The sequence below is a fragment of the Kogia breviceps genome, chromosome 6 (genome assembly GCF_026419965.1).
Source record: "Kogia breviceps isolate mKogBre1 chromosome 6, mKogBre1 haplotype 1, whole genome shotgun sequence".
Classification (NCBI taxonomy): domain Eukaryota; kingdom Metazoa; phylum Chordata; class Mammalia; order Artiodactyla; family Physeteridae; genus Kogia; species Kogia breviceps.
The window spans coordinates 96,553,662-96,578,489 of record NC_081315.1 but is presented as its reverse complement, the minus strand read 5'-3'; the positions used below and the strand labels follow the sequence as shown (position 1 = coordinate 96,578,489).

The 24,828-nt window shown below is 37.4% G+C and overlaps 1 protein-coding gene across 3 annotated transcripts in view; it reads left to right on the top strand.

Moving 5' to 3' along the window:
• ANAPC4 (anaphase promoting complex subunit 4) overlaps nucleotides 1–21,843 on the top strand; it is a 41,865-nt gene extending 20,022 nt beyond the window's left edge. For all 3 annotated transcript variants that reach the window (XM_059065948.2, XM_067036324.1, XM_067036325.1), the window contains 13 exons: nucleotides 767–822; nucleotides 3,135–3,181; nucleotides 11,223–11,279; nucleotides 11,613–11,669; nucleotides 13,525–13,618; nucleotides 17,153–17,250; nucleotides 18,038–18,099; nucleotides 18,181–18,219; nucleotides 18,316–18,417; nucleotides 19,230–19,304; nucleotides 20,208–20,381; nucleotides 21,022–21,145; nucleotides 21,508–21,843. In XM_059065948.2, coding sequence (XP_058921931.1) covers nucleotides 767–822; nucleotides 3,135–3,181; nucleotides 11,223–11,279; nucleotides 11,613–11,669; nucleotides 13,525–13,618; nucleotides 17,153–17,250; nucleotides 18,038–18,099; nucleotides 18,181–18,219; nucleotides 18,316–18,417; nucleotides 19,230–19,304; nucleotides 20,208–20,381; nucleotides 21,022–21,145; nucleotides 21,508–21,735 — 1,213 coding nt within the window. In that variant the 3' untranslated portion in view covers nucleotides 21,736–21,843. The remainder of the gene's footprint in view (nucleotides 1–766; nucleotides 823–3,134; nucleotides 3,182–11,222; nucleotides 11,280–11,612; nucleotides 11,670–13,524; nucleotides 13,619–17,152; nucleotides 17,251–18,037; nucleotides 18,100–18,180; nucleotides 18,220–18,315; nucleotides 18,418–19,229; nucleotides 19,305–20,207; nucleotides 20,382–21,021; nucleotides 21,146–21,507) is intronic.
• Nucleotides 21,844–24,828: the final 2,985 nt, after the last annotated feature.

The window sequence follows — 24,828 nt, the reverse complement described above, 5'->3', positions numbered from 1 at the left end:
GGTTATTGATGCTGACCTACTTCTCCAGTAGTATTATGACATTTAATGCTTGGAAGGGACTGTGAGATTTAGGGGTGAAAAGTGCACATATTTTCTGCTGAGAGTAATTATCTTACAGATGTGAGCTTAAAGAGGTTTTTTAAAAAATGATATCCATCTTTATATTCAGAGACAGTTTCATCAAAGTGAAGATGACTTCCACTTATAACCCTTAATCTTGGGGGTATATTTGTGTAAAGCCCAAGGAAGTTCAAATTTTGAGATTCATAACTGTAATGATAAAAAATCAACTTCCAAAAGTAATGTCTACTGATATCAGAGGTAGTGGTAGTGACATATTACAAGTTTGTAATAATGATTTTCTGTTGTGTTTGATGTTTTTTTCTTCTTACTGATCAGTGAGTATTTTTTTTTAAACTGAGAATGGTGCTGGAAACTTTTTCTGATTTCTTTTATTTCCAAAGTTAGAAAAGGATTTCATACTTTACTGAGTGCCCGGAAAGGAAAGACTGTTACACTGTTTGTGGCAAGGCTGTTATAATCAGTTCCTGAGTTATTTGCTTTTTTTTTTTTAAGAGAATCAGGATTTGCTTTTTTGAAATTTAATTTTTGGGTATGTGTTTTATTTGTTAAATCTGTTGTAAAGGCTTAAATGTCATCCAGATAGGATATAATAGAACAAAAAGGGTTATTATATTCTACAATTACTGAACACTGATACATGAACCCCATATAATTTCATTTCTGATTTATTTTTATATTCTAGAGTTATAGATAGCAGTATGAAAAACTTCAAAGCATTTTTTCGGTGGCTGTATGTGGGTAAGTGAATTGAATGAAGCATTCTTGTATTTTTAACACTTTTTAAAAAAATTATGGGAGTATCAATTTAGCATATTTCAGTTACTATAGTAAATTTTAAATACCTATTGAAGTGGAGAGAATAGTATAAATGACCTGCCTTCTACTTGTCACTCCATTTCAGCAGTTTTCAACACATGGCCAGTCTTATTTCTTCTATACACCCACCCATCTCCACCCCCACAGATACACCTTCTAGCATTGATTGTCTCTGTCACTCACTGAGAATTGACCCTTATTTATCTTGTGATGTCTCCTTAGGTTAAAATAACATTCTTTAAATCTCTGCTTTGTATTAGGTATTGTTAGGTGTTAGATTTGGGGGAAAAGGGGAGAAAAAAATAAGACAAAACCTCTGCCCTTGAATAGCTTAGCTCCTGTTTTATACTTTGGTCTTCTGTCTCTAGATCTGTGCCATTCATTATGGTTGCCACTAGTCACATATGGCTGTTTCAATTAGTTGAAATTATGTAGAATTATAAACGCAGTCCTTTAGTCATGCTAGCCACATTTTAAGTGCTCAGGAGCCACATGTGGTTAGTGGCTACCATGTTGGACAGCACAGAACTAGATCATTTCCGTTATCTCTTCTATTGGACAATGATGCCCTAGCTAAATAGAATTCAGACCACTTGTGGCCTTTCTTTATGTCTCCACAGTATCTTTGAATTTGTAGGTAATTAACAAATAGTTACTGACTTGATATTAAATGTTGTAATGCTCACTCTACAGGATATGCATATTTTATTTAGGTCCATTTGTACTGCTATTGTTGTGACTTCTATTAATATCTTTGAAATAATTTAGCATACATTTTCCTCCAACATATGCAAAATTTAGTCGTAAATGGAATTTATCCCATATTTGTTAAAATTCTGAGGAGTAAAATAGAAAGTAAATTACCTGTGATGTGCTAATATCCATGAAACAAACGTCCAGATCTTTTAATTCTCATATTTTTAAAACAGACTTTTCAAATTTGTTAGCCTAGTATAATTGCTTTCAATAAAAAAATGAAAGCGATCTGTAGATGTTGACATTTAAAATTCTTAGATTTTTCTCAAAACCATACCAACACGAGCCAGAATGGGGAGCCAGAGTGTTTATCAGGCCAGCCTGTTTAATATCAGAGTTAATTAGAATAAATTACAATGTTAAAATTAAACGAAACCTTAGAAGTGACTTTCTTTTACAGAAGTAGTAGCTTGGTTTTACTGATAATTATTGGAGTAATTAGGCAGGTTATATTCTTATTGCCTGTCCTAAGTGTAATAAGAAGCTGCATCAGAAGATAAATGAATTACTGCTCAGTCCTTATTAGAGCAAAGCACACTGGATTGGAGAACTGGAGACCTAACTGTAACTGGGTGCTGCCACTAGTTAGCGCTCTAACCTTGGTTTGCTCTTGTGTAAAATTCAGTCTCAATGAAGGCAAGGACTTCTTTTATACTGCTGTATCCCTAGTACCTATATTACACTCAATAATTAATTTTTGGATGGATAAATTAATGAATGGAACCTAGATTATGGCTGGTTTTTCAGATAATTTAGAAGTTTGAATTAATTAACAACAGTTTCTTAAAATAATCCATATTTGCAGAATAATGTGCAACGTGCTTTTTCCCAACCAAACATAAGAAGCATATTCAAACTCTATGCAAAAGCACATGCAGCATACTTCTTGACTTAGGTGGATGTAATATGTATAGAAAACACAGTATTGATAAAGAGACCCCATGAAAGGACAAAAAGAACCAACCACAATATTAAAGAAAGTATATAAATATGTATATACAAACATGTAAGTGTGCGTTTACACACATAAGTCTTAGTTCAAATATCTTCATGTAGCAAAAAAGCCCAAGGGAAAGAAACACATCTTTTTGGTATTCTAAGACTTTTGGAGGAAAGAACTGCTTGCACATTTTAAGAGAAGAAACATCACTGAGTTAGGAGGAATCCCTACACACGTAGTCTTAACTCAAGGCAGCAGTTAGGTTTGTTTGTCTGGAGTGGCAGTGGGTTGAATTGAAGGAGAAAATGAAAAATAATAGTTTAGGATGGCTATACCAACCATTTTGAACCTGAAAATATAAATCAAATTTAAATTCTTCACCTTTTAGTTCTTTGAAGAAAATAAGTTTTCCTTGGTGACAAGAAGCTGTTGAAAATGGAAAATGTAGTCCAGTGAAATACATTTAGTTTTTGAAATGCAACTGTAATTAAAATATGTTTGTAGTTTCCCTTTAAAGATTTAAAATTTATATTTCCAGCAATGTTGAGAATGACAGAAGACCACGTACTTCCTGAGCTGAATAAGGTAGTATATAGTAGTATTTTTTTTCCACATCTTTATTCGAGTGTAAATGCTTTACAATGTTGTGTTAGTTTCTGCTGAACAGCAAAGTGAATCAGCTATATGTATACATATATCCCCATATCCCCTCCCTCTTGAGCCTCCCTCCCACCCTCCCTATCCCATTCTTCTAAGTCATCACAAAACACCAAGCTGATCTCCCTGTGCTATGCAGCAGCTTCCCACTAGCTGTCCATTTTACATTCGGTAGTGTTTATGCGTCAGAGCTACTCTCTCACTGCAACCCAGCTCCCCCTTTCCCCCATGCCCTTTAGTCTGTTCTCTATGCCTGCGTCTTTATTCCTGTCCTGCCACTGTGTTCATCAGTTCCGCTTTTTAAAATTCCATATATATGTGTTAGCATACAATATTTGTTTTTCTCTTTCTGACTTACTTCACTCTGTATGACACATTCTAGGTCCATCTACCTCACTACAAATAGTTCAATTTTATTTCATTTTATGGCTGAGTAATATTCCATTGTATATATGTGATACATCTTCTTTATCCATTCATCTGTCAGTGGACACTTAGGTTGCTTCCGTGTCCTGGCTATTGTAAACAGTGCTGCAGTGAACATTGTGGTACATGACTCTTTTTGAATTATGGTTTTCTCAGGGTATATGCCCAGTAGTGGGATTGCTGGGTCATACAGTAGTTCTGTTTTTACTTTTTTAAGAAACCTCCATACTGTTCTCCATAGTGGCTGTATCAATTTACATTCCCACCAACAGTGTAGGAGGGTTCCCTTTTCTCCACACCCTCTCTGGCATTTATTGTTTGTAGAGTTTTTGATGATGGCCATTCTGACTGGTGTGAGGTGATACCTCATTGTAGTTTTGATTTGCATTTCTCTAATGATTGGTGATGTTGAGCATTCTTTCATGTGTTTGTTGGCAATCTGTGTATCTTCTTTGGAGAAGTGTCTATTTAGGTCTTCTGCCCATTTTTGGATTGGGTTGTTTGTTTTTTTGATATTGAGCTGCATGAGCTGCTTATATATTTTGGATATCAATCCTTTGTCAGTTGCTTCATTTGCAAATATTTTCTCCATTTTGAGGGTTGTCTTTTCATCTTGTTTATGGTTTCCCTTGCTGTGCAAAAGCTTTTAAGTTCATTAGGTCCCATTTGTTTATCTTTGTTTTTATTTCCCTTACTCTAGGAGGTGGGTCAAAAAGGATCTCTCTGTGATTTATGTCCTAGAGTGTTCTGCCTATGTTTTCCTCTAAGAGTTTGATAGTGTCTGGCCTTACATTTAGGTCTGTAATCCATTTTGAGCTTATTTTTGTGTATGGTGTTGGGGAGTGTTCTAATTTCATTCTTTTACATGTAGCTGTCCATTATTCCCAGCACCACTTACTGAAGAGGCTGTCTTTTCTCCATTGTATATTCTTGCCTCCTTTATCAAAGATAAGGTGACCATACGTACGTGGATTTATCTCTGGGCTTTCTATCTTGTTCCATTGGTCTGTATTTCTGTTTTTGTGCCAGTACCATACTGTCTTGATTACTGTAGCTTTGTAGTATAGTCTGAAGTCAGGGAGCCTGATTCCTCCAACTCTGTTTTTCTTTCTCAAGACTGCTTTGGCTATTCGGGGTCTTTTTTGTTTCTTTCTAGTTCTGTGAAAAATGCCATTGGTAATTTGATAAGGATTGCACCGAACCTGTAGATTACTTTGGGTAGTATAGTCATTTTTACAGTATTGATTCTTCCAATCCAGGAGCATGGTATATCTCTGCATCTGTTTATGTTATGTTTGATTTCTTTCAACAGTGTTTTATAGTTTTCTGAGTACAGGTCTTTTGCCTTCTTAGGTAGGTTTATTCATAGGTATTTTATTCTTTTTGTTGCGATGGTAAATGGGATTGTTTCCTTCATTTCTCTTTCTGATTTTTCATTGTTAGTATATAGGAATGCCAGAGATTTCTGTGCATTAATTTTGTATCATGCAACCTTACCAAATTCATTGATTAGTTCTAGTAGTTTTCTAGTGGCATCTGTAGGATTTTCTATGTATAGTATCATGTTATCAGCAAATAATGACAGTTTTACTTCTTCTTTTCCAATTTGTATTCCTCTTATTTCTTTTTCTTCTCTGATTGTTGTGGCTACGACTTCCAAAACAATGTTGAATCAGAGTGTCAAGAGTGGGGCTTCCCTGGTGGTGCAGTGGTTGAGAGTCCGCCTGCCGATGCGGGAGACACGGGTTCATGCCCTAGTCCGGGAGGATCCCACATGCTGCGGAGCAGCTGGGCCCGTGAGCCATGACCGCTGGGCCTGCGCGTCCAGAGCCTGTGCTCCGCAACGGGAGAGGCCGCAACAGTGAGAGGCCCGCATACCGCAAAAAAAAAAAAAACAAAACAAAACAAGAGTGTCAAAAGTGGACATCCTTGTCTTGTTCCTGATCCTAATGGAACTGCTTTCAGTTTTTCACCGTTGAGTATGATGCTGTAGGTTGTCATATATGGCCTTTATTATGTTGAGGTAGGTTCCCTCAAGGCCTATTTTCTGGAGAGTTTTTATCATAAATGGATGTTGAATTTTGTCAAAAGCTTTTTCCTGCATCTGTTGAGATGATCATATGGTTTTTATTCCTTAACTTGTTAATGTGGTGTATCACATTGATTGATTTGTGTGTATTGAAGAATCCTTGCATCCCTGGGCTAAATTGCACTTGATCATGGTGTATGATCCTTTTAATGTGTTGTTGGATTCTGTTTGCTAGTATTTTGTTCAGGATTTTTGCGTCTGTGTTCATCAGTGGTATTGGTCTATAATTTTCTTTTTTTTATGATATCCTTGTCTGGTTTTGGTATCAGGGTGATGGTGGCCTCATAAAACGAGTTTCAGAGTATACCTCCCTCTGCAATGTTTTGGAAGAGTTTGAGAAGGATAGGTGTTAACTATCCTCTGAATGTTTGATAGAATTCAGCTGTGAAGCCATCTGGTCCTGGATTTTTGTTGGTTGGAAGATTTTCAATTACAGTTTCAATTTCATTACCTGTGATTGGTCTGTTTATATTTTCTAATTCTTCCTGGTTCAATCTTGGAAGGTTGTACTTTTCCAAGAATTTGTCCATTTCTTTCAGGTTGTCTGTTTTGTTGGCATATAGTTGCTTGTAGTAGTCTCTTATGATCTTTTGTATTTCTGCTGTGTCAATTGTAATCTCTCCTTTTTCATTTCTAATTTTATTGATTTGCATCTTCTCCCTGTTTTTCTTGATGAGTCTGGCTAAAGTTTATCAATTTTGTTTATATCTCAAAGAGTGTTCTTTTAGTTTTATTGAACTTTGCTATTGTTTTCTTTGTTTCTATTTCATTTATATCTGCTCTGATTTATGATTTCTTTCCTTCTACTGATTTTGGGTTTTCTTTGTTCTTTTTCTAGTTCCTTTAGTGTAAGGTTAGATTGTTTATTTGAGATTTTTCTTGTTTCTTGAGGTGAGGTTGAATAGCTATGAACTTCCCTCTTAGAGCTGCTTTTGCTGCGTCCCCTAGTTTCTGGCTCGTCATGTTTTCGTTGTCATTTGTTTCTAGGTATTTTTTGATTTCTTCTTTGGTTTCTTCAGCATACTATTTAGCCTCCAAGTATTTGTGTTTTTTACTGTTTTTCTTCCTGTAATTGCTTTCTAATCTCATAACGTTGTGGTTGGAAAAGATGCTTGATACGATTTCAGTTTTCTTAAATTTTCCAAGGTTTGGTTTGTGACCCTAAATGTGATCTATTCTGGAGAACGTTCTGTGTGCACTTGAGAAGAAAGTGTATTCTTCTGCTTTCTGGTGGAGTGTCCTAAAAATATCAATTAAGTCTATCTGGTCTGTTGTTTCATTTAAAGCTTGTGTTTCCTTATTTATTTTCTGTTTGGATGATCTGTCTATTGGTGTAAGTGGGGTGTTAAAGTCCCCCACTATTATTGTGTTACTGTCGATTTCTGCTTTTATGGCTGTTGTCATTTACCTTATGTGTTGAGGTGCTCCTGTGTTGGGTGCAGAAATATTTATAATTGTTATGTTTTCTTCTTGGGTTGATCCCCTGATCATTATGTTGTGTCATTCCTTGTCTCTTGTAACATTCTTTATTTTAAAGTCTATTTTATCTGATATGAGTATTGCTGCTCCACCTTTCTTGTGATTTCCATTTGCATGGAATACCGTTTTCCATCCCCTCACTTTCAGTCTGTATGTGTCCCTAGGTCTGAAATGGGTCTCTTGTAGACAGCATATATAAGAGTCTTGCTTTTGTATCCATTCAGTCAGTCTGTGTCTTTTGGTTGGAGCATTTAATCCATTTAGATTCAAGGTGATTATCGATATGTACATTCCTATTACCATTTTCTTAATTGATTTGAGGATTTTTTTGTGGGTTTTTTTTTCTTTTGTGTTTCCTGCTTAGAGAAGTTCCTTTAGCGTTTGTTGTAAAGCTGGTTTGGTGGTGCTGAATTCTCTTAGCTTTTGCTTGTCTGTAAAGCTTTTGATTTCTCCATTGAATCTGAATGAGATCCTTGCTGGGTAGAATAGTCTTGTGTGTTTGTAGGTTTTTCCCTTTTCATCACTTTAAATATGGCCTGCCACTCCCTTCTGGCTTGCATAGTTTCTGCTGAAAAATCAGCTGTTAACCTTGTGGGGATTCGCTTGTATGTTATTTGTTGCTTTTCCCTTGCTGCTTTTAATATTTTTTCTTTGTATTTAATTTTTGATAGTTTGATTAACATGTGTGTCGGTGTGTTTCTCTTTGGGTTTATCCTGTATGGGACTCTCTGCACTTCCTGGACTTGATTGACTATTTCCTTTCCCACATTAGGGAAGCTTTTGACTATGATCTTTTCAAATATTTTCTCAGACCCTTTCTTGTCTCTTCTTCTGGGACCCCTATGATTCAAATGTTAGTACGTTTAATGTCCCAGAGGTCTCTGAGACTGTCCTCAATTCTTTTCATTTTTTTTTCTTTATTCTGCTCCCTGGCAGTTATTTCTACCATTTTATCTTCCAGCTCATGTATCTGTTTTCCTGCCTCAGCTATTCTGCTATTGATTCCTTCTTGAGTACTTTTAATTTCATTTATTGTGTTGTTCATCACCGTTTGTTTGCTGTTTAGTTCTTCTAGATCCTTGTTGAATGTTTTTTGTATTTTTTTCCATTCTGTTTCTGAGATTTTGGATTATCTTTACTCTCATTTCTCTGAATTCTTTTTCAGGTAGGTTGCCTATTTCATCTTCATTTATTTGGTCTTGTAGGTGTTTATCTTGCTCGTTCTCTGTAATATATTTTTTTGTTGTTTCTTTTTTTCTTTTTTTCTTTTTTTTTTTGATGAGTGGGGCTGTATTTGTGTCTTACTGGATGTTTGGCCTGAGGCCTCCAGCACTAGAGTTTGCAGGCAGTTGGATAGAGGCAGCTCTTGGTGCTGATACGAGGACCTCTGGGAGACATCACTCCGATGAATATTCCCTAGGGTCTGAGCTTCTGTTAGTCTTGCGGTTTGGACTAGGAGCTCGGGCCCGACCTCTGGCCCCGGAAGCAAGATCCCGCAAGCCGTGTGGCGTGACAAAAAAATAAAATAAAAAATAAAACAAGGAGCAATATAATAACAAGGAATAAAAATCAAAATAAAATTAGAAAGATAAAAAGTATATTAGGAAAAATAAAAGTATAATTGAAACAACTGCAACAAGGTGAAATAAAACCACAAAAGAAAAAAGGGGGGGAGGGAACAAGCCAAAAGGAGCAGAACAATAACAAAGTATAAATAATAAAATAAAATTAGAAAAGTAAAAGATTTATTAGAAAAAAGTAAAATATAAATGAATCAAAAAGGTAAAACAGAACCCCAGTCTAAAAGAGGAAAATAGAAGAAAAAAAAAAAACCACCTTGGCTATGGGGGCAGAGTTTAGGCAGGGGTAGAACTTAGGGGTGGGGTTTAAGGTGGGGCAGAGCCTCGGTGGCATTTGAGCATGGGGTGGGGCCTCTGCTTAGGACCTGCGCCCAGAAGGGGTGAGGCAGCATCTCCACAGGAGGGCCTTCAGGCTGGAGTTCAGGAGTGTGGAGGCGTGGCCATGGGTGGGGGAGTGTGGGTGGGGTTTAGGCCCAGCAGTTGGAGGGGTTCTCAGAGGGGGCCTCGGAGTGTGGAGGCGGGGTCCTGGGTGGGGGTGTAGGGGCAGGGCTTGTGTTCTGCGTGGCAGGAGGGAGGCTCTGAGGGCAGAGGATTAGGCCAGGGAGCCCTCCCCAGTGCCTAAGTGGACAGGGAAAGCGCTGGCCACATTCCCTTCCGTTCCTTCACACCCCTCCCCCACTATCTCCCCCAGGGTCTCCCCTGTCACTGCTGGACCCCTAACTGTGGGAGGGTCCCTCTGGCTGTAGGAACTCCTCCCCTCCCCCAGCCGCACCTCAGGGGTGCCGGTCCCAGAGGTCTGGCCTTTACTTTTGCTCCCCCTCCCTCCCTCCTCCCTCAGGACCCACTGCTGGAGGGGGCCTCAGTGGGCAGAGGATCAGACCTGGTATCAGCAGGCTCCCTGGGGCCCAAGTGGGCAGGGGAAACCTGGCCACACTCCCTTTTGATCCTCTGCCCTCCCGGTGGTCCCACAATTTCCCCCTTCGGGTGTGGGATCCCTTGCTCTCTCCCCCAGCTGCCCCTCAGGGGCGCCAGTCCCGTCCCACCTCCACTTCTCCTCCCCCTTCACTCCCCCCTCGCCCCACATCGTACCTGGTCTCTGGGGGTTCGTCTCGTCCCCTTAGGTGTCCATGGTCCCCCACTGTGCCTGGTAGGTACCCTAGTTGTGCGGAGACAGAAATTCTGCGTCCTCCTAGTGTGCCATCTTGACTCTGCCCCGTTCCTAATATGTTAATATTGCCCTGGTTGAGCTCAGCTTTGCTGGTCATCTTGGTAGTTTTATGCAGTTATTAGTTAACAAGATTTTAGGCTGTAGACACAAGACAGATCCTAGTAAGCCTCTTTTTTTTTTTTAATTTGTGTGTTTGATATTTTTTTTATCTCACAGAACACCTTTATTATGGCTGTCTAAGTTTATTGTTTTCATGTTTGTATAAGACTTTGTAATCTATATAATATAGGGTGTTTGGATTCCTTATTTTAACTTCCTAAAATGTTAAATGCATTTTTATTTTCCTGGGAAAGCTAGTACTTAGGTATTAGTACCTATGTTGAGGTCTGGCAAACACCAATTTCTTTCTGACTCTAAGTATTGTGACAAGTAGCAATAGAACCTTCTTCTAGAAAAATCTTACAGAATAAGGCAAAATTCCCATTTGGTTTCTGCAGCTCACTCATCCTCACCCCTGCCCAAACTGTCTGATTCAGATAGATTAGGTAATTTTGAGTCTGAGAAAATGGAGAACATTAAGATTAGCCTTGGTGGCCCAGGTGAGTAAAGGATCACAGCTTTTATACGAAGTGGATCTTTTGTGCTGTGGATGACTGGCCTTGCAAACCAGAGACATTCACCTTAGCTGTTTCTCTGATATCACTCTTAGCTTTATTTGGGGAAACATGTTATTGTTGGGAGAGCCCTCAATGTGTAATTTTTTGAGGGCTGAAGAACCCGGATAGGGAGAAGGCAGGGTCATTGAAAGAAGCAGAGGGCCAACACTGAAGCGCTCTTGGGTTGCAGCCCTTAACTCACATTGAGGTTATTTATCTGGACTGACAGTCACCTACTCCCAAAGGAGGGACTGACTCTACACACATAGTCTTAGCATTAAGCATAAAATAATAAACAGCCGTAGGCCATAAAGAGTTCTGTAGCTATTGGCGTCGCTGATTGGAAAATGGGTTTAAAATACTTAATTACATGCTTCTCAGAGCCCTAGGATTTCATATTTTCAGAGTTGCATAATCAGAATTTCTGTTGACATTTTCTTTGAAGGAACTTTACTTATTTGTCTCATAACTTTTAATAGATAGTAGAAAAGTCACATTTATTATTACATAGAATTTTATTGACAAGCTTTCTCTTAATTTGTTTTCTTTTTCTTCCTTTTCGTTTTGATAGATGACTCAAAAAGACATCACATTTGTTGCTGAATTTCTTACTGAACATTTCAATGAGGTAGGAAATTGGTATTTCTATAGTGCTTTTAAAAAAATAATCGCAGTAAATCGGGATAATTGTAAGAAGTAATCAAATTTAATCCAATTTAATTGAAGTTCTAAGCAATTATGTATGCTTTTTAAACTATTGAGCTAATTAATGGCAGTATTTATTTATTAAATGTAAAGCATATAAAATGAACTTTTGTTTGTATGTGTGTGTTACTACATATAAAAGAGTAACTGCCACTGACAGCTTTCTTAAACAATAGAGTTTTTGGTTTAAATATATAAGATTTTTTTTTTCCTCAGTGAGTTGACTTAAGAATTAAACTATATTTATTCTTTCTAGGCTCCAGATCTTTATAATCGAAAAGGAAAATATTTTAACGTTGAAAAAGTTGGTCAGGTATGGGCTCTGCATTGAATCTATTTACTAATTTTTTTATTTTTAAAACTTTAGCAGTGTTAGTCTTTATTATACAAAACTTTTTGAAAGTAATATAATGCCAAATTATATAGTAACCCTGCCCTTTTAGTAAAATCACCAAAGAGTAGCTTTAAACTTTTTTGTCTCAGAACCCTTGTACATTCTTAAAATTATTGAAGACTTTGGAGAGCTTTTATGTGTACTGTATCTATCAATAGTAGATATTATTAGGTATTAGAAATTAAACAGAATAAAGAATTTTTTATCTCTTAATTCAGTTAAAAAGAACAAACCCACTTTCCATTACATGTTAATATAAACATTTTTAACGAAAAGTAATAATACTTCACAAAACAAAATTAAGTGAAGAATGTCATTGTTTTATATGTTTGCAAATCTCCTTGATGTCTGGCTTAAGACAAGGCAGCTATATTCTCATATCTGCTTCTGCATTCAATCTATTGTGAGTGTTGTTTTTGGTTTAGAAAGCCTGGTTTCACACTGGTGTGTAGTTGGAAAGGGTAAAGTATTTTAATAGCTTTTTAGATAACTGTGAATATTCTTTGATACTACACCAGATCCTGACAAGTGGTAGTACCTTAGGTTAGTTTCAGTATGGAATCTAAATTGCATCAGTGGACTTTTCATATTCTGATTCATTAAAATTCATTCATCTACCTTGTACTTTGGATGGATCTTTTACGCTGTGCATGTGATTTTGCCATATCATGTACTGGTCATTTGGAAAATACTGATTCACTGAATTACAGTGGTCTTCCATGTGCTGACACCTTTCTTCATACAGTATCCAAAAGTCAGATTTTCTTAATGTCATTACTAATCTCATCAGACAATGTTTAACTACTGTGAGGTTATCAAGCACATAGTGGCAGATAGAGGTTTTTCAAAAATTTTAATTTTTGCTTGAATGTTTAAATTTTATCATTGGTAATAAATACTGTCAGTTGTTTTGCTTTAAGTGACAGGATCACTTTCTTTATTTTCAAGAACATATCCGCCAAATACCCAAGAATGAATAATCATAGTTTGTCTGCCAGTCATCCTTTCGAGTGAAAATGGAATTCCATTAATAACAAAGAAGTGCCTGGACTGACTCACAACTACATTTTCATAAATGCTTTCCCTCATGATAACTGTCATACTTTGGTAGGCAGCAAAAGTGCTTCATTTATACTTCCCAATTCTGTCACTCAGAATATTATAAAGATTTTGTTGAGCTTTAATGAAATTAATCATTTTAATAGCCTCATTAGAGGTTAGTGAAACTGTATGTGGCAAAAAGGAATATAGTGACGGCTAGTATGGTTTGGGGCGACTACTTTGATTCTTGGTGACAGTGCCAGCAGTTTTCTCCACCTGTGCTTTTGACCATCAGGGCAGATGTCATTACAGTGAAAAGGGCAAATAATATCTTGATACTATTATAAAAATAGTAATGACCTCATGGATCTCTGAAAGCATCTTGAAGACTCTCAGAGTTGCATGGATCACACTTTGAGGAATACTGCCATAGATTAGAGTGACAGTTGATACTTTTCAAATTAATTTATAAACTTACATATGAGTTTAAAATGTGCTTCCTGAAAATGGAACATGAAATTTAAACTCAATTTATAGTCTCTAAATCTACAGCATTCTAATGTTTGCAGTTCAGTTGCTTGGCATTTAGCAAATTTTGGTCATCTCACAGAATAATGTACTTTCAGAGGACTTGGCCGTAAAACAAAATAAGTAGAATAGTGTTAAATATAAACAATTTTGGAGCCTAATGCTTTGGTTTACAAAACTTAAATTTCTAATTCTGTACTTCTAGTACTTGAAAGACGAAGATGATGATCTTGTGTCACCCCCTAACACAGAAGGGAACCAGTGGTATGACTTTCTTCAAAACAGCAGCCACCTTAAAGGTATTTCATGAACCAACGTGGATTTTGGCCATGTTTATATTTATTTGAGACCAGTACATCAGCAAGTATTCTTGCTGAATACTTATCTAAGTTCTTTAGATTTATCTTTTGTGTCCATTTTATTTGATTATAGAAACAGTAAAATAATAACAGTATATGACATTACCATGTACAAAAACACTCTGATATTAACTGTGATGTAGTAAGATTGCTTAAGTATTGTCTGTTATAAAAAATATGTATAAAAAAATAGGATATTGGGAAGAAAACTGTAGAGCCTATCGGTCAGAGAAGTCTGTTTTGCCAGTTCCAATTTATTAGCTTTTAAGAGCATATAATGCTTTTAACTCCTATAATGATGCATCACTGTATTTTTCTGAGGTTGTATTTTTTTTTTTTAATTGTTATACCTTTCATTCTCTAGGATGTTGATTTGGTAAAACTTTATTTAGCCAACATTACTGGGAATGCAACACAAAATAACAACCATTAAATATGTCGAAACGTCTCCATCTTAGATGAAAAGATTTTTAAAGCATCTGTTTCTTTGCTTTCTCAAAGAATAATCTGACCACAGTTTAGCTATTTCTTAGATCCTTGGGGTAATAGCCACATACATGTATTACCTACTTTAATCTTCACAAGAACCTATGAGGAAGGTACTTGTTATCTTCATTTTACTAGTGAGGAAACTGAAGGTTAGAGAAGGCCCCAAGATAATACAAGGTGATAAGCGATAGAGCTAGGATTCTGCTAACTTGAGAGCCTGAGTTTTTAACTGGACTTAGTAGTGACCTCTGCTCTCTGTGGTTGCTGTGTATCTGGATGAGTGAGTGAGTGGGGGGAGGCAGAGAAAACTCAGGCCCAGAACTTTGCTTACTGCTGTTTTGATTTAACCCTACAAGCCCAAATTCTTTTTCAGAGCAGGACGTATTTTACATTGCTTGAGAGTCTTAAGATCAGTTGAGAGAGATGTATTGACGTAAGTTAGCTATTGAATGGAGGGAAAATAAAAGTACAGCTGACTCAGCTCGCTTACCGTATTTAATCAGGATGTCCAAGGAGTAAGTAAGGATGCCTGGGGAGGGCTGATGGCAGTGTACCAGCAGGGGTGGCACCTGGACCCTGTCACTGTTGGGCTAATATCCATCCTGGGGACTTTGGGCTAAACACAGGTTCTACCCTTTTTTCTCCCCACCTCTTCTATGGCTGAATAGAAAGGTGTAATCTTAGTTACAGGTCTCATGTTTAACTTCAGATTAACTCCATCTCTTAAATGCCAAAGAGTTTGCTAGTGTGTGACTTTGGACAAGCTCATTAATCTCCCAGTTTCTTAGTCTAGTATGAAGTAATACCGACTGTCATTATGGAGCTATTAAGAAACCTTTAATGAAACTTCTTCCTAGCACTTTGCAAAAATCAAATGCTAAATGCTTAGCGCACGTAGCTTCCCAGGGGATGTGAGAGAGTCGGTGTTGTTACGTGGGTAGAGGTCGGTGTGCTGGAAGTCGGGTTTCCTGGGCTGCAGTCCTGCTCTGCCACTCCCTGGTGTGGGGCTCAGGGCACGTTGCCTGACCTCTTTGTGCCCCAGCTTTCTCTTCTGTAAAGTGAGAGTGATCAGAGCTCCTCCCTCAGAAAGCTGTTGTGGAGATGAAACAAATTAATCTAGATGAAGCACTTAGGATAGAACCTGGCACATGGCATATAAGCAGGCAGTATGCATCTGAGCTGTTTTTACTCAAAACACTTCCGACACCAAAATGAGAGGCTTTTTTCCCTCCTGAGACCAATTTTGACACCACCTGGGTGTCCTACAGTTCGATTCTGACACTAACTCTGCAGAATTACCATCAGACTCCACATGGTTAGGGCTTAGTCCCACAAGACTACCCCCACTTCAGAGTTCAGTCAAAATTACTGGGTCCCCAGGTTACCCACATCTCTGTTCCACTTGGCTGCAAGGTTGGGGCTTCCCATGCTTCAGTTTTAATAATTTGCTAAAATGGCTCGCAAAACTCAGAAACACTTAACTTACATCTCCAGTTTATTATAAAGCATACAACTCTGGAATAGCCAAATGGAAGAGATGCATGGGGCAAGATATGGGGAGGGGCATGGAGCTTCCATCCCCTCTCCAGGCACACTGCCCTCCCAGCACCTTAATGCATGCATTGACCCAGAGGCCCTCTGCTCTGTCGTTTAGGGGCTTTATGGAGTTTTCATTATGTAGGGGCTAGCGGCCATTGGTGACGAGACTCAACGCTAGCTTCTCTCCCCTACCTGCAGGTCGAGGGAAGGGGCTGAAAGTTCCAAGCTTCCAATCAAGACTTGGTCTTTATGGAGACCAGCCCCCAACCTGAAGCTATCTAAGGGCTTCATTAAAACAGAGTTGGGGCTTTCCTGGTGGCGCAGTGGTTGAGAGTCCGCCTGCCGATGCAGGGCACACGGGTTTGTGCCCCGGTCCAGGAGGATCCCACATGCCGTGTTGCGGCTGGGCCCATGAGCCATGGCCGCTGAGCCTGCGCGTCTGGAGCCTGTGCTCCGCAACGGGAGAGGCCACAGTGAGAGGCCCGCATACTGCAAGAAAAAAAAAAAACAGAGTATGCTCCTGTCATACTTATCACTCAGGAAATTCCAAGAGTTTTAAGGAGCTCTGGGCTAGGAACTGGGGACAAAGACCAAATATCTCTCTATGATACAACAGCAGCTGTCACCTGTTGGAAGCTTAAAATGTTAACACAATTAGAGTTCCTTTTATCCAGCATAGCTGGGACATGAGGTGCTGTGAGGGAGGCCTGCAGAGCACAGTGGAAGAGGGTGGGCTTGGGAGTTGGACCTGGGTTTGATTCAGAGTCTAGCTTCCTAGTCATTCTCACACTGGGCAATTGCCTACACCTCCTAAGCCTCATTTATTTTTCTTTTTTTAATCAGTAAAATAAAGAGTATGATGCTTAATAGATACAGCTGTTGTAAACAATAGAAATAACAGGTATAAAAAGAACCTAGCATACTTGGTGTCACTAAATGACAAATTATGTATTACTTTCTACTGATAAAGTAGTCTTTTCAAAAGTAAAGAGCTTATTTTCATAGCACCAGTTTCTTGCTTCCTGTTTTTGTTTTCACTATCACACTCTTCCAAAAGTGCTGTTGTTATACATTGTGGCAAAGAAGAGAGAAAAATGAACTTATTTCATTATATGTCTTATGGTTCCCAAATCATCCCTGTCTTCTTATAGCCAACAGTAGCATACTGTTGGATTTTGGTGGGAAAAATAAAATATAGAATAATAAGCTGCAAGGACTCAGCTTGTAGTAAGTATGGTGGTTTTCCGTGGACTGGCAGCAGGGGATGATGCAAGGCAGAAGGCCACGGTCATTTTTAGTGAGGTCGTGCCCCAAGGTATAATGAAGTGGCCAGGGAGAATTCCACCATCAGATAAGCTGTGTGGGCTGGCTCTAGCAGTAGATTAGTTTCTCCTAGTTATCTGGTTTGTTATAGCTTTTTATTTTTTTGTTTTTGTTTCAAACCAGAAAGTCCTTTGCTGTTTCCTTATTATCCTCGAAAATCATTGCATTTTGTGAAAAGGCGGATGGAGAACGTTATTGATCAGTGCTTGCAAAAGCCAGCAGTAAGTTTGAAAGAAATGCATGTTTTTGTGTAGGAGCAAGAATATCTGCAATATGTGGCTCACTTATATAAATGATCGTAGTTATTAAGATGAACCATATTAAAATGCTGATATTCAACTTTTTTTTTTTTTTTTTTTTTTGTGGTACGTGGGCCTCTTACCGTTGTAGCCTCTCCCGTTGCGGAGCACAGGCTCCGGACGCGCAGGCTCAGCGGCCATGGCTCACTGGCCCAGCTGCTCTGCGGCATGTGGGATCTTCCCGGACCGGGTCACGAACCTGTGTGCCCTGCATTGGCAGGCGGACTCTCAACCACTGTGCCACCAGGGAAGCCCTCAACTATTTTTGACTAACAAAAATGGCAGTTTCATATGGTTCACTGTAATATTTCCTCTTATTGTTGCTTTCTTACATAAATTAAAAAATCAATACATGGTTGTTGAACGTGTTGACATCCTTTAGTATTTTATTTGTGCCCAGAACAAATTTATTATCAATGGTCTTAGTTACAGAGCTGATATGTCTGTTAACTACTGAATGGTGGATGATTGATGCTATGGGACTAGAAGAGGTGGTTTCTAACCTGTCGTCACTTATCTCCAGGGTCCTTTTCAGCTCACAACTTTCTCTCTCCCTTACTGCCATGACTGTCATTAAAGTTTCTTGCATGAAGGTTGGTGATGTAGAAGATTTTGCACTAGACTTAAACAGTGATGATCAGTCACTTTCTGTGGCGTATTTATTTTTGTGTATGTACGTGCTTTAATTATATTTTTAAATCTTATTTAGGATGTAATTGGAAAATCGATGAATCAAGCAATATGTATTCCATTATATAGAGATGCTAGAAGGTAATTCTGTTTACCTTTTTGGGTGATATAATTCAGCAGCCAATTAAAATTTTTCTTACTTTTTTTTTTCTTTTGTTTTAGTGAGGACTCCACGCGTAGATTGTTCAAATTCCCTTTTCTGTAAGTGTCTCTCCCCTATCTCATGTGAATAATACAGTTTTGTTCTATGCATTGGTAGCTAAATAATCAAGTTTTGACATTAATTTTTTTCCTTAGGTGGAATAATAAAACCTCAAATCTGCATTATCTTCTTTTTACTATTTTAGAAGATTCACTTTATAAAATGTGTATCTTAAGGAGACATACTGATATTTCCCAGTAAGTATTAATCTGAAGTTTGAACCAAGGAGATAAGATTTTATTATTTTTAATCATAAAACATACCACTTCCCTTCCCTGCATTTCAGGTTTTAGTTAAGCTGCCTTATGACTTTAGGCTTGCTAACTTAACTGTCTGGTCTTTGTTTTCACGTTTTTAAGGTGGTAATGCCAAATTAGGAAGCTATGTGATCCCTTCTAATTCTAAATTATTTAATTTTGTATTTGGTGTATAGCTATTACGTGTAGGATATTTTTAGGGTTAGGAAAAATATAACAACAGAATAGTCAGGATTATATCTCATCAACTTGTGGAAGTTCAAAATTATATTTTGGCTTCCTTATAGAAAGGATTTTTACCTCAGGTTAAGTATGCCTTTCATTAAACAAGAAACCTTGCATATAGAGACTTCTTTTGAGAATGCAAATAAAAGTTCTGAAAATAAATCATATTTAGGATGTCACTAGGATCTTAAATGATTTTAAATCTAAACCTGAGGGAAATTTTTTAAAACCAGGATGTAGCCCGAGAGAAATAATTTGGTTGTCCCAAACATCCTTATTTTATAAGGAATCTTGCTACTTTGGTGACTGTAAGATTTTAAACTAAGTTGTAATTTTGATGTTAGTTTTATCTGTCAGGGGTTTAAATCAGTTATCAGTATTCTCGAGTGAGTGTAATAGTATTTTGATCTGGGGTTTGGTGATTAGGTAAATGTACTAACAATCATGTTCTTTCAAGCATATATAGATTATTGCCTATCCAAGTTGTTCTACAAAGTCTCTTCCCCCACCCTCTTTCTTTCTTGAAGATCTGTAAGTAATGGCCTAATTGCTATTAAATTTGGGAGCTTCACATATGCCACAACTGAAAAAGTGAGAAGAAGGTAAATCTTGAATCTTGTTTGAGTGAGATGTATATATAATAAATACAATTATAGGAATATGGTTAGACTCAGTGATGATATTCTTAGAAGGCCTTCGTCATTTGCAGCTTAGGGGGCTGGGTTGGTTATGTATTTTATACTTAGAGGATGATTTGACTTACAGTGACTTACTGGCCTGCAGGAATTTTTATAGTGTGCTTTCCTACAAGTAATACTTCTGAGCTCCTTGCACTAAGAAAGTAATGTGGTTCCAGGGGGCAGATGGCTGAAGGTCTTCTTATGATCAGCAGAGGTGTGAGGTGGTATCCTTCTCACTGGGGTGGGATTTTCTTAGGGCGCAAAGGGTAACAATACTTGATGTCATCATGAGGCTTTTGCAAGAGAAAGAACTGACACTAATCCTAGAACAACCTTTTTCTTACTCTTTTCCTTACATAAACAAAGTTCTTTATGATAATGTCTTTGAAGTTGTGTCTTTTCATATGTAAATCTTATTTTTACTTTTCATTCTAGTAAACTGTTTATTATATATATTTATATATGTATATATATATACACACACACACATATGTATATACATGGGGTCATTCATGGAATCTCCACAGGCTTAAGGCCTGACCATTGATTGATGTTAAGAGTTTTCTGGAGCTGTGAACCAAGTTCACAGGTTTTTCTTTTTTCATGGTTATCCATTTTCAGGGCCTAGTTATATTTGTGAATAATCAGTACAACAGGTAACTGTGACTGTAGTGTAAACTGATATATTTTAAATGTTACTGTATAGAATGTCACTTGATATTTTCATTGTCAGTTTTCTGCTTGGTACCAGTATAATGTTGTATATACAGTATTTTCTCAGTCATGATAACATCTTTGCTGTAACAAAACTTATTTTAATTCTAGCACCTACAGTTGTTTAGATGCACAGTTTTATGATGATGAAACTGTCACAGTAGTTCTTAAAGACACTGTAGGACGTGAAGGAAGAGATAGACTCTTGGTCCAGTTGCCGTTGTCTTTAGTGTATAACAGTGAAGATTCTGCAGAATATCAATTCACTGGCTCTTACTCTATAAGGTAACTTACATTAGTAAGATTGTCTTTCTGATATAACAGTTAAATGTTTTTTTAATGTATATTGTACATTCTGGTTCTTTAGGTATGATAGATAAATAAAGTCAGCTGAGCAGAAATGCTCCTATTTTTTTATTGAAAAAATACTGGCTTCAACAGCTCTTCTGTCAAGCATTATTTGCTGGAACAAGGTGGGGAATTATTTGGTGTGGAGAGTGGAACTTCTGTTTTCAAGGATAGCATGAACCCCAGTTTGTAGTAGAATTATTTTAGATTTGCCTTTAGTATTTTCCTTTCAGAATTAGGACCTCAGTAGCCACATAGAGGTTCAAGGTCAGTTCCAAGAGATGGCTTTAGATTGAGATTTAAATAAGCAGATCTCTAATTTTTAAAATGAGTCCATTTGCTTACCTTGAAAGTGAATCAAAAACCTTACTAAGGTTTCTGCCTTAAAAAGGTATTCTGCCTATTTGGAAATGCACTTTTTTTCACAGAATATAGTATCACAGCTTTTTTATACAGTAGCTGGTAGAATTATATTGGAAATGGCAATACTAGTAGAAATCAAACCCTGATACCACCCCTAGTAAACCAGGGAGAACAGCCCCATTTCACTCCTGGGTTGGTTTTCTTCCCTCTCTAGGCTAGATGAGCAGCGTAGTGCTATTCCCACCCGTACCATGCACTTTGAGAAGCACTGGAGATTACTGGAAAGTATGAAAGCACAGTATGTTGCTGGGAATGGTTTTCGCAAAGTGTCCTGTGTGGTAAGTATTAAATTGTTGCAAAGAGTAACAGAAGCATGTATGTCCTCTCAGTGCAAACATTTAGTGATGTCAAGCTTTTATTGACTATGAGCATGTAGTGGCCTTAGCTATTTAGTTCTCTTGTTCTGAGAAAGCTTACTAAGTAATTAATAACAATTTTAGATTTTAGTAATCTTGAAATTAATTGTATGTGGAGATCCTTTTATACAAAATGAAAGCTGAGTTTAGTGATTTTCTTGTAAATTGATGGGAAAATAACTTTCCTATAAAACCACTTTTTTCAGATTTCTGATTTCTAATTTTTTATATATAATGTATTAGTTAAGCCATTTTAAAAGTTCTTTATTTGGCCTTTTCTTTAGTTAAGCTCAAATCTCCGTCATGTGAGAGTATTTGAAATGGACATAGATGATGAGTGGGAGCTTGATGAGTCTTCGGATGAAGAGGAGGAAGCCAGTAATAAGCCTGTAAAAATAAAGGAAGAAGTATTGTCTGAGTCGGAAGCAGAGAACCAGCAAGCTGGCACTGCTGCTTTAGCTCCAGAGATGGTCATTAAAGTAGAAAAACTTGACCCTGAGCTAGACTCATGATCTAGCTTGCCATTATTTTGTATGTTCTCTTGTCAGAAAGGACACAGATGATGATCGAAGATGTGTTGGACCACTTAATTTTCTTTGTGAAATAAACAGTAAATTTTATCTTTTTTATTCTGCGTCATCTTCTTTTAGTGGTATAGCCACTGTGATAGATTTTCTTTTCACCAAGATTTCTTTTTAATACTGTGTGCAAAACTAGTGTTCAAGAAAATATAAATTGAATGTGAAGAAAAAGTTTAGTCTTTTCTGTCAAAAGGTAGGTATCAGGAATCATTCCTGTATCAGGAAGAAATTACGTTAAGTCATTCATCACTGGAAGTTTTGATGCATTTAGTATTTTTAAAGCACAGACAACATTTATTCCTGTTTTTCCATCTTCCTCTTCTAGTTTATTTTAGATCTCCAGAATGCTTTCAAAATTATGTTTTTATACTGATTTACTGTAATCCTAAATAAGCCAAAAGATGGGTACTATCTTTATGATCTAAATAGCAAAAACACTGCTTGACACCTGCATGATTATCTTTTCTCACTGTTACTTTATTTGAGCTCTGAATTCTTTGAATCACTGGTGTTTAGAGGTGTATTTTTCCTCTGTTTAGAATTGGTCAAGGACATATGTGGCTGTCTGTGTGGTTGGTTCCTTGGGAACATGAGAAATAGGGATCAACTAAACATAATTTAGCATTAGTGCAAATGAGCGCTTGTTGATTTCCTAATGCTCATTTCTAAAGTAGAATGGTACTGTCATGTGATTTCAAAGTTCCCATTTCATCTATGAATTCTTTTTTCTTTTTTTGGTCTGTGTTGGGTCTTCATTTCATTGCTGCGCATGGGCCATCTCTAGTTGCGGCGAGCGGGGGCTACTCTTCGTTGCGGAGTGTGGGCTTCTCATTGTGGTGGCTTCTCTTGTTGCAGATCATGGGCTCTAGGTGTGTGGGCTTAGGAGTTGTGGCACACAGCCTTAGTTGCCCCATGGCATGTGGGATCTTCCCAGACCAGGGCTCGAACCCGTGTCCCCTGCATTGGCAGGAGGATTCCTAACCACTGCGCCACCAGGGAAGTCCTATGTGAATTCTAATATCAGTTCACTGGTAAGTAAAAGAATCACTTTTGAAAGCTTTAAATATCTTTAGGCAGCAACTTATACTATAACCAGGTAAGTGGGTAACTGCAAGATTGCTGTGTCATTTGTCTGTTTCTTTAATAGGGATCTGTTGTACTTTGATTTTAGGTATGTCACACTTAAGATTCTCAGGGAACCTCAATTGGACTAATTTTTGTTGTTTTCGAAGGGAAAACTGAAGAGAATCCACTGTTGTGTGCATGAGCTTGGAGATTAGAACTCTCTTCAGGAAGACCGACCATGCTAGCCCTCAGCCTTGCACTTAGCAGTCCTTAAATACAATTAATATACAGTTTACATAAATGTTTATTAACAGTTGGTCAGTGTTGATAGCATAGTGCAGAATGCCTTGAATTAACTTCTGTCAGCAAGAAAGGTGAACTGTCAGATGACATCACAGAGAAAGTATAGGTTGTAGATACGTGGAGCAAATTAGGGTGAATGCATTGCACAGATGTACCACATAACATTTAAATAACTTTGATGGATTTTAGGGACCAGTAATGAAGATTGTTCTTAGAATGAATTACAGTCTCAAAATAAGCAGCCAGTTCTTTGTTAGACTAATGTGACTTCATTAAATTTATAAAGATTTTTTGATAGGTGAATATTTGCTTTCTATGGTTCCAGCATAGGGATAGATTGAAACTGGGACTCCTAGACTCTGCCCTTATCTTCAGCCAGGGATCAGAAATAGTTCTATTGATGCACTAGCTTTCCCTTAACATTAAGTTAAATTAATAATGTGAATCACTCCTACATGCACCCAGTGTTCATAGCATGAGTGTGTACAGTAGCCAAGACATGGAAGCAACCTAAGCATCCAATAGATGGATGAATAAAGAATATGTATGATACGCACACACACACACACAGTGGAATATTACTCAGCCATAAAAAAATGAAATTTGCCATTTACAGCAACATGAATGGACCTAGAGAATATCATGGTAAGTGAAGTAAGACAGAGAAAGACAAACATTATATGATACCGCTTATATGTGGAATCTAAAAAATAATACAAATAAATTTATTTATAAAGCAGACTCACAGACAGAAAACAAACTTACGGTTTACCAAAGGGAAAGCAGGGGAGGGATAAATTAGGAGTATGGGATTAACATAACATACTATTATATATAAAATGTGAAACAAAGACTTACTGTATAGCACAGGGAACTATGTTCAATATCTTGTAATATTCAATATCTTGTAATAAAGGAAAAGAATATGAAAATATATAACTGAATCACTTTGCTGTACACCAATAACAAAATATTGTTAATCAACTTTACTTCAATTTAAAAAAACGGGAATCATTTCTAATTACAGGAGTATAGTTTTTTCATTAATGCTTTTAATGTATATGATAAATCACCTATTTCGGAACTGGGTTTGTATTATATCAAAGTGAAAAAGTTTAAACTGATATCTGCATATATCTTTTGTATGTTTTAATAAGTATAAAACAATTTTCTGTTTATCATTGTATTTTTAGATATGTGCTGTCATTTCCACATCATAAGAAATTTTGCTTTTAATATTTAGAAGCAATCTGATCATTATAGATTATCACTTTATTTCTAGTATATTTAGCAGCACATGCTGAATTTGAGTTTTGAATTTAGTCAATGACAAGTAAGGTGTGGGGACGTGAGCACCCTGGGCCGTGGGACTCCACCAGTTCCTGGCTGTGTGCGGAACTCTGGGCCCTGACCTTTGTACAGTGGAGATAAGTGAGAGCCTGTCGCAGGTTTGAGGACTAATGAGGGCTCAGTAGAGCATTGTGGTTGGCAATGTAGGAGACACCTGATAGATTAGCACTTCTTAGCGCAGTATTCTGTGCTGCTCTTTTCTGTGTTAAATTGTGTTAGTTTTTTAGAAATTTGAAGAGCCTTTTTTTTTTTTTTTTTTCTCCATCAGACTTATTGGACTGTGCCAATAGTCTTTTTGTCTCTGGG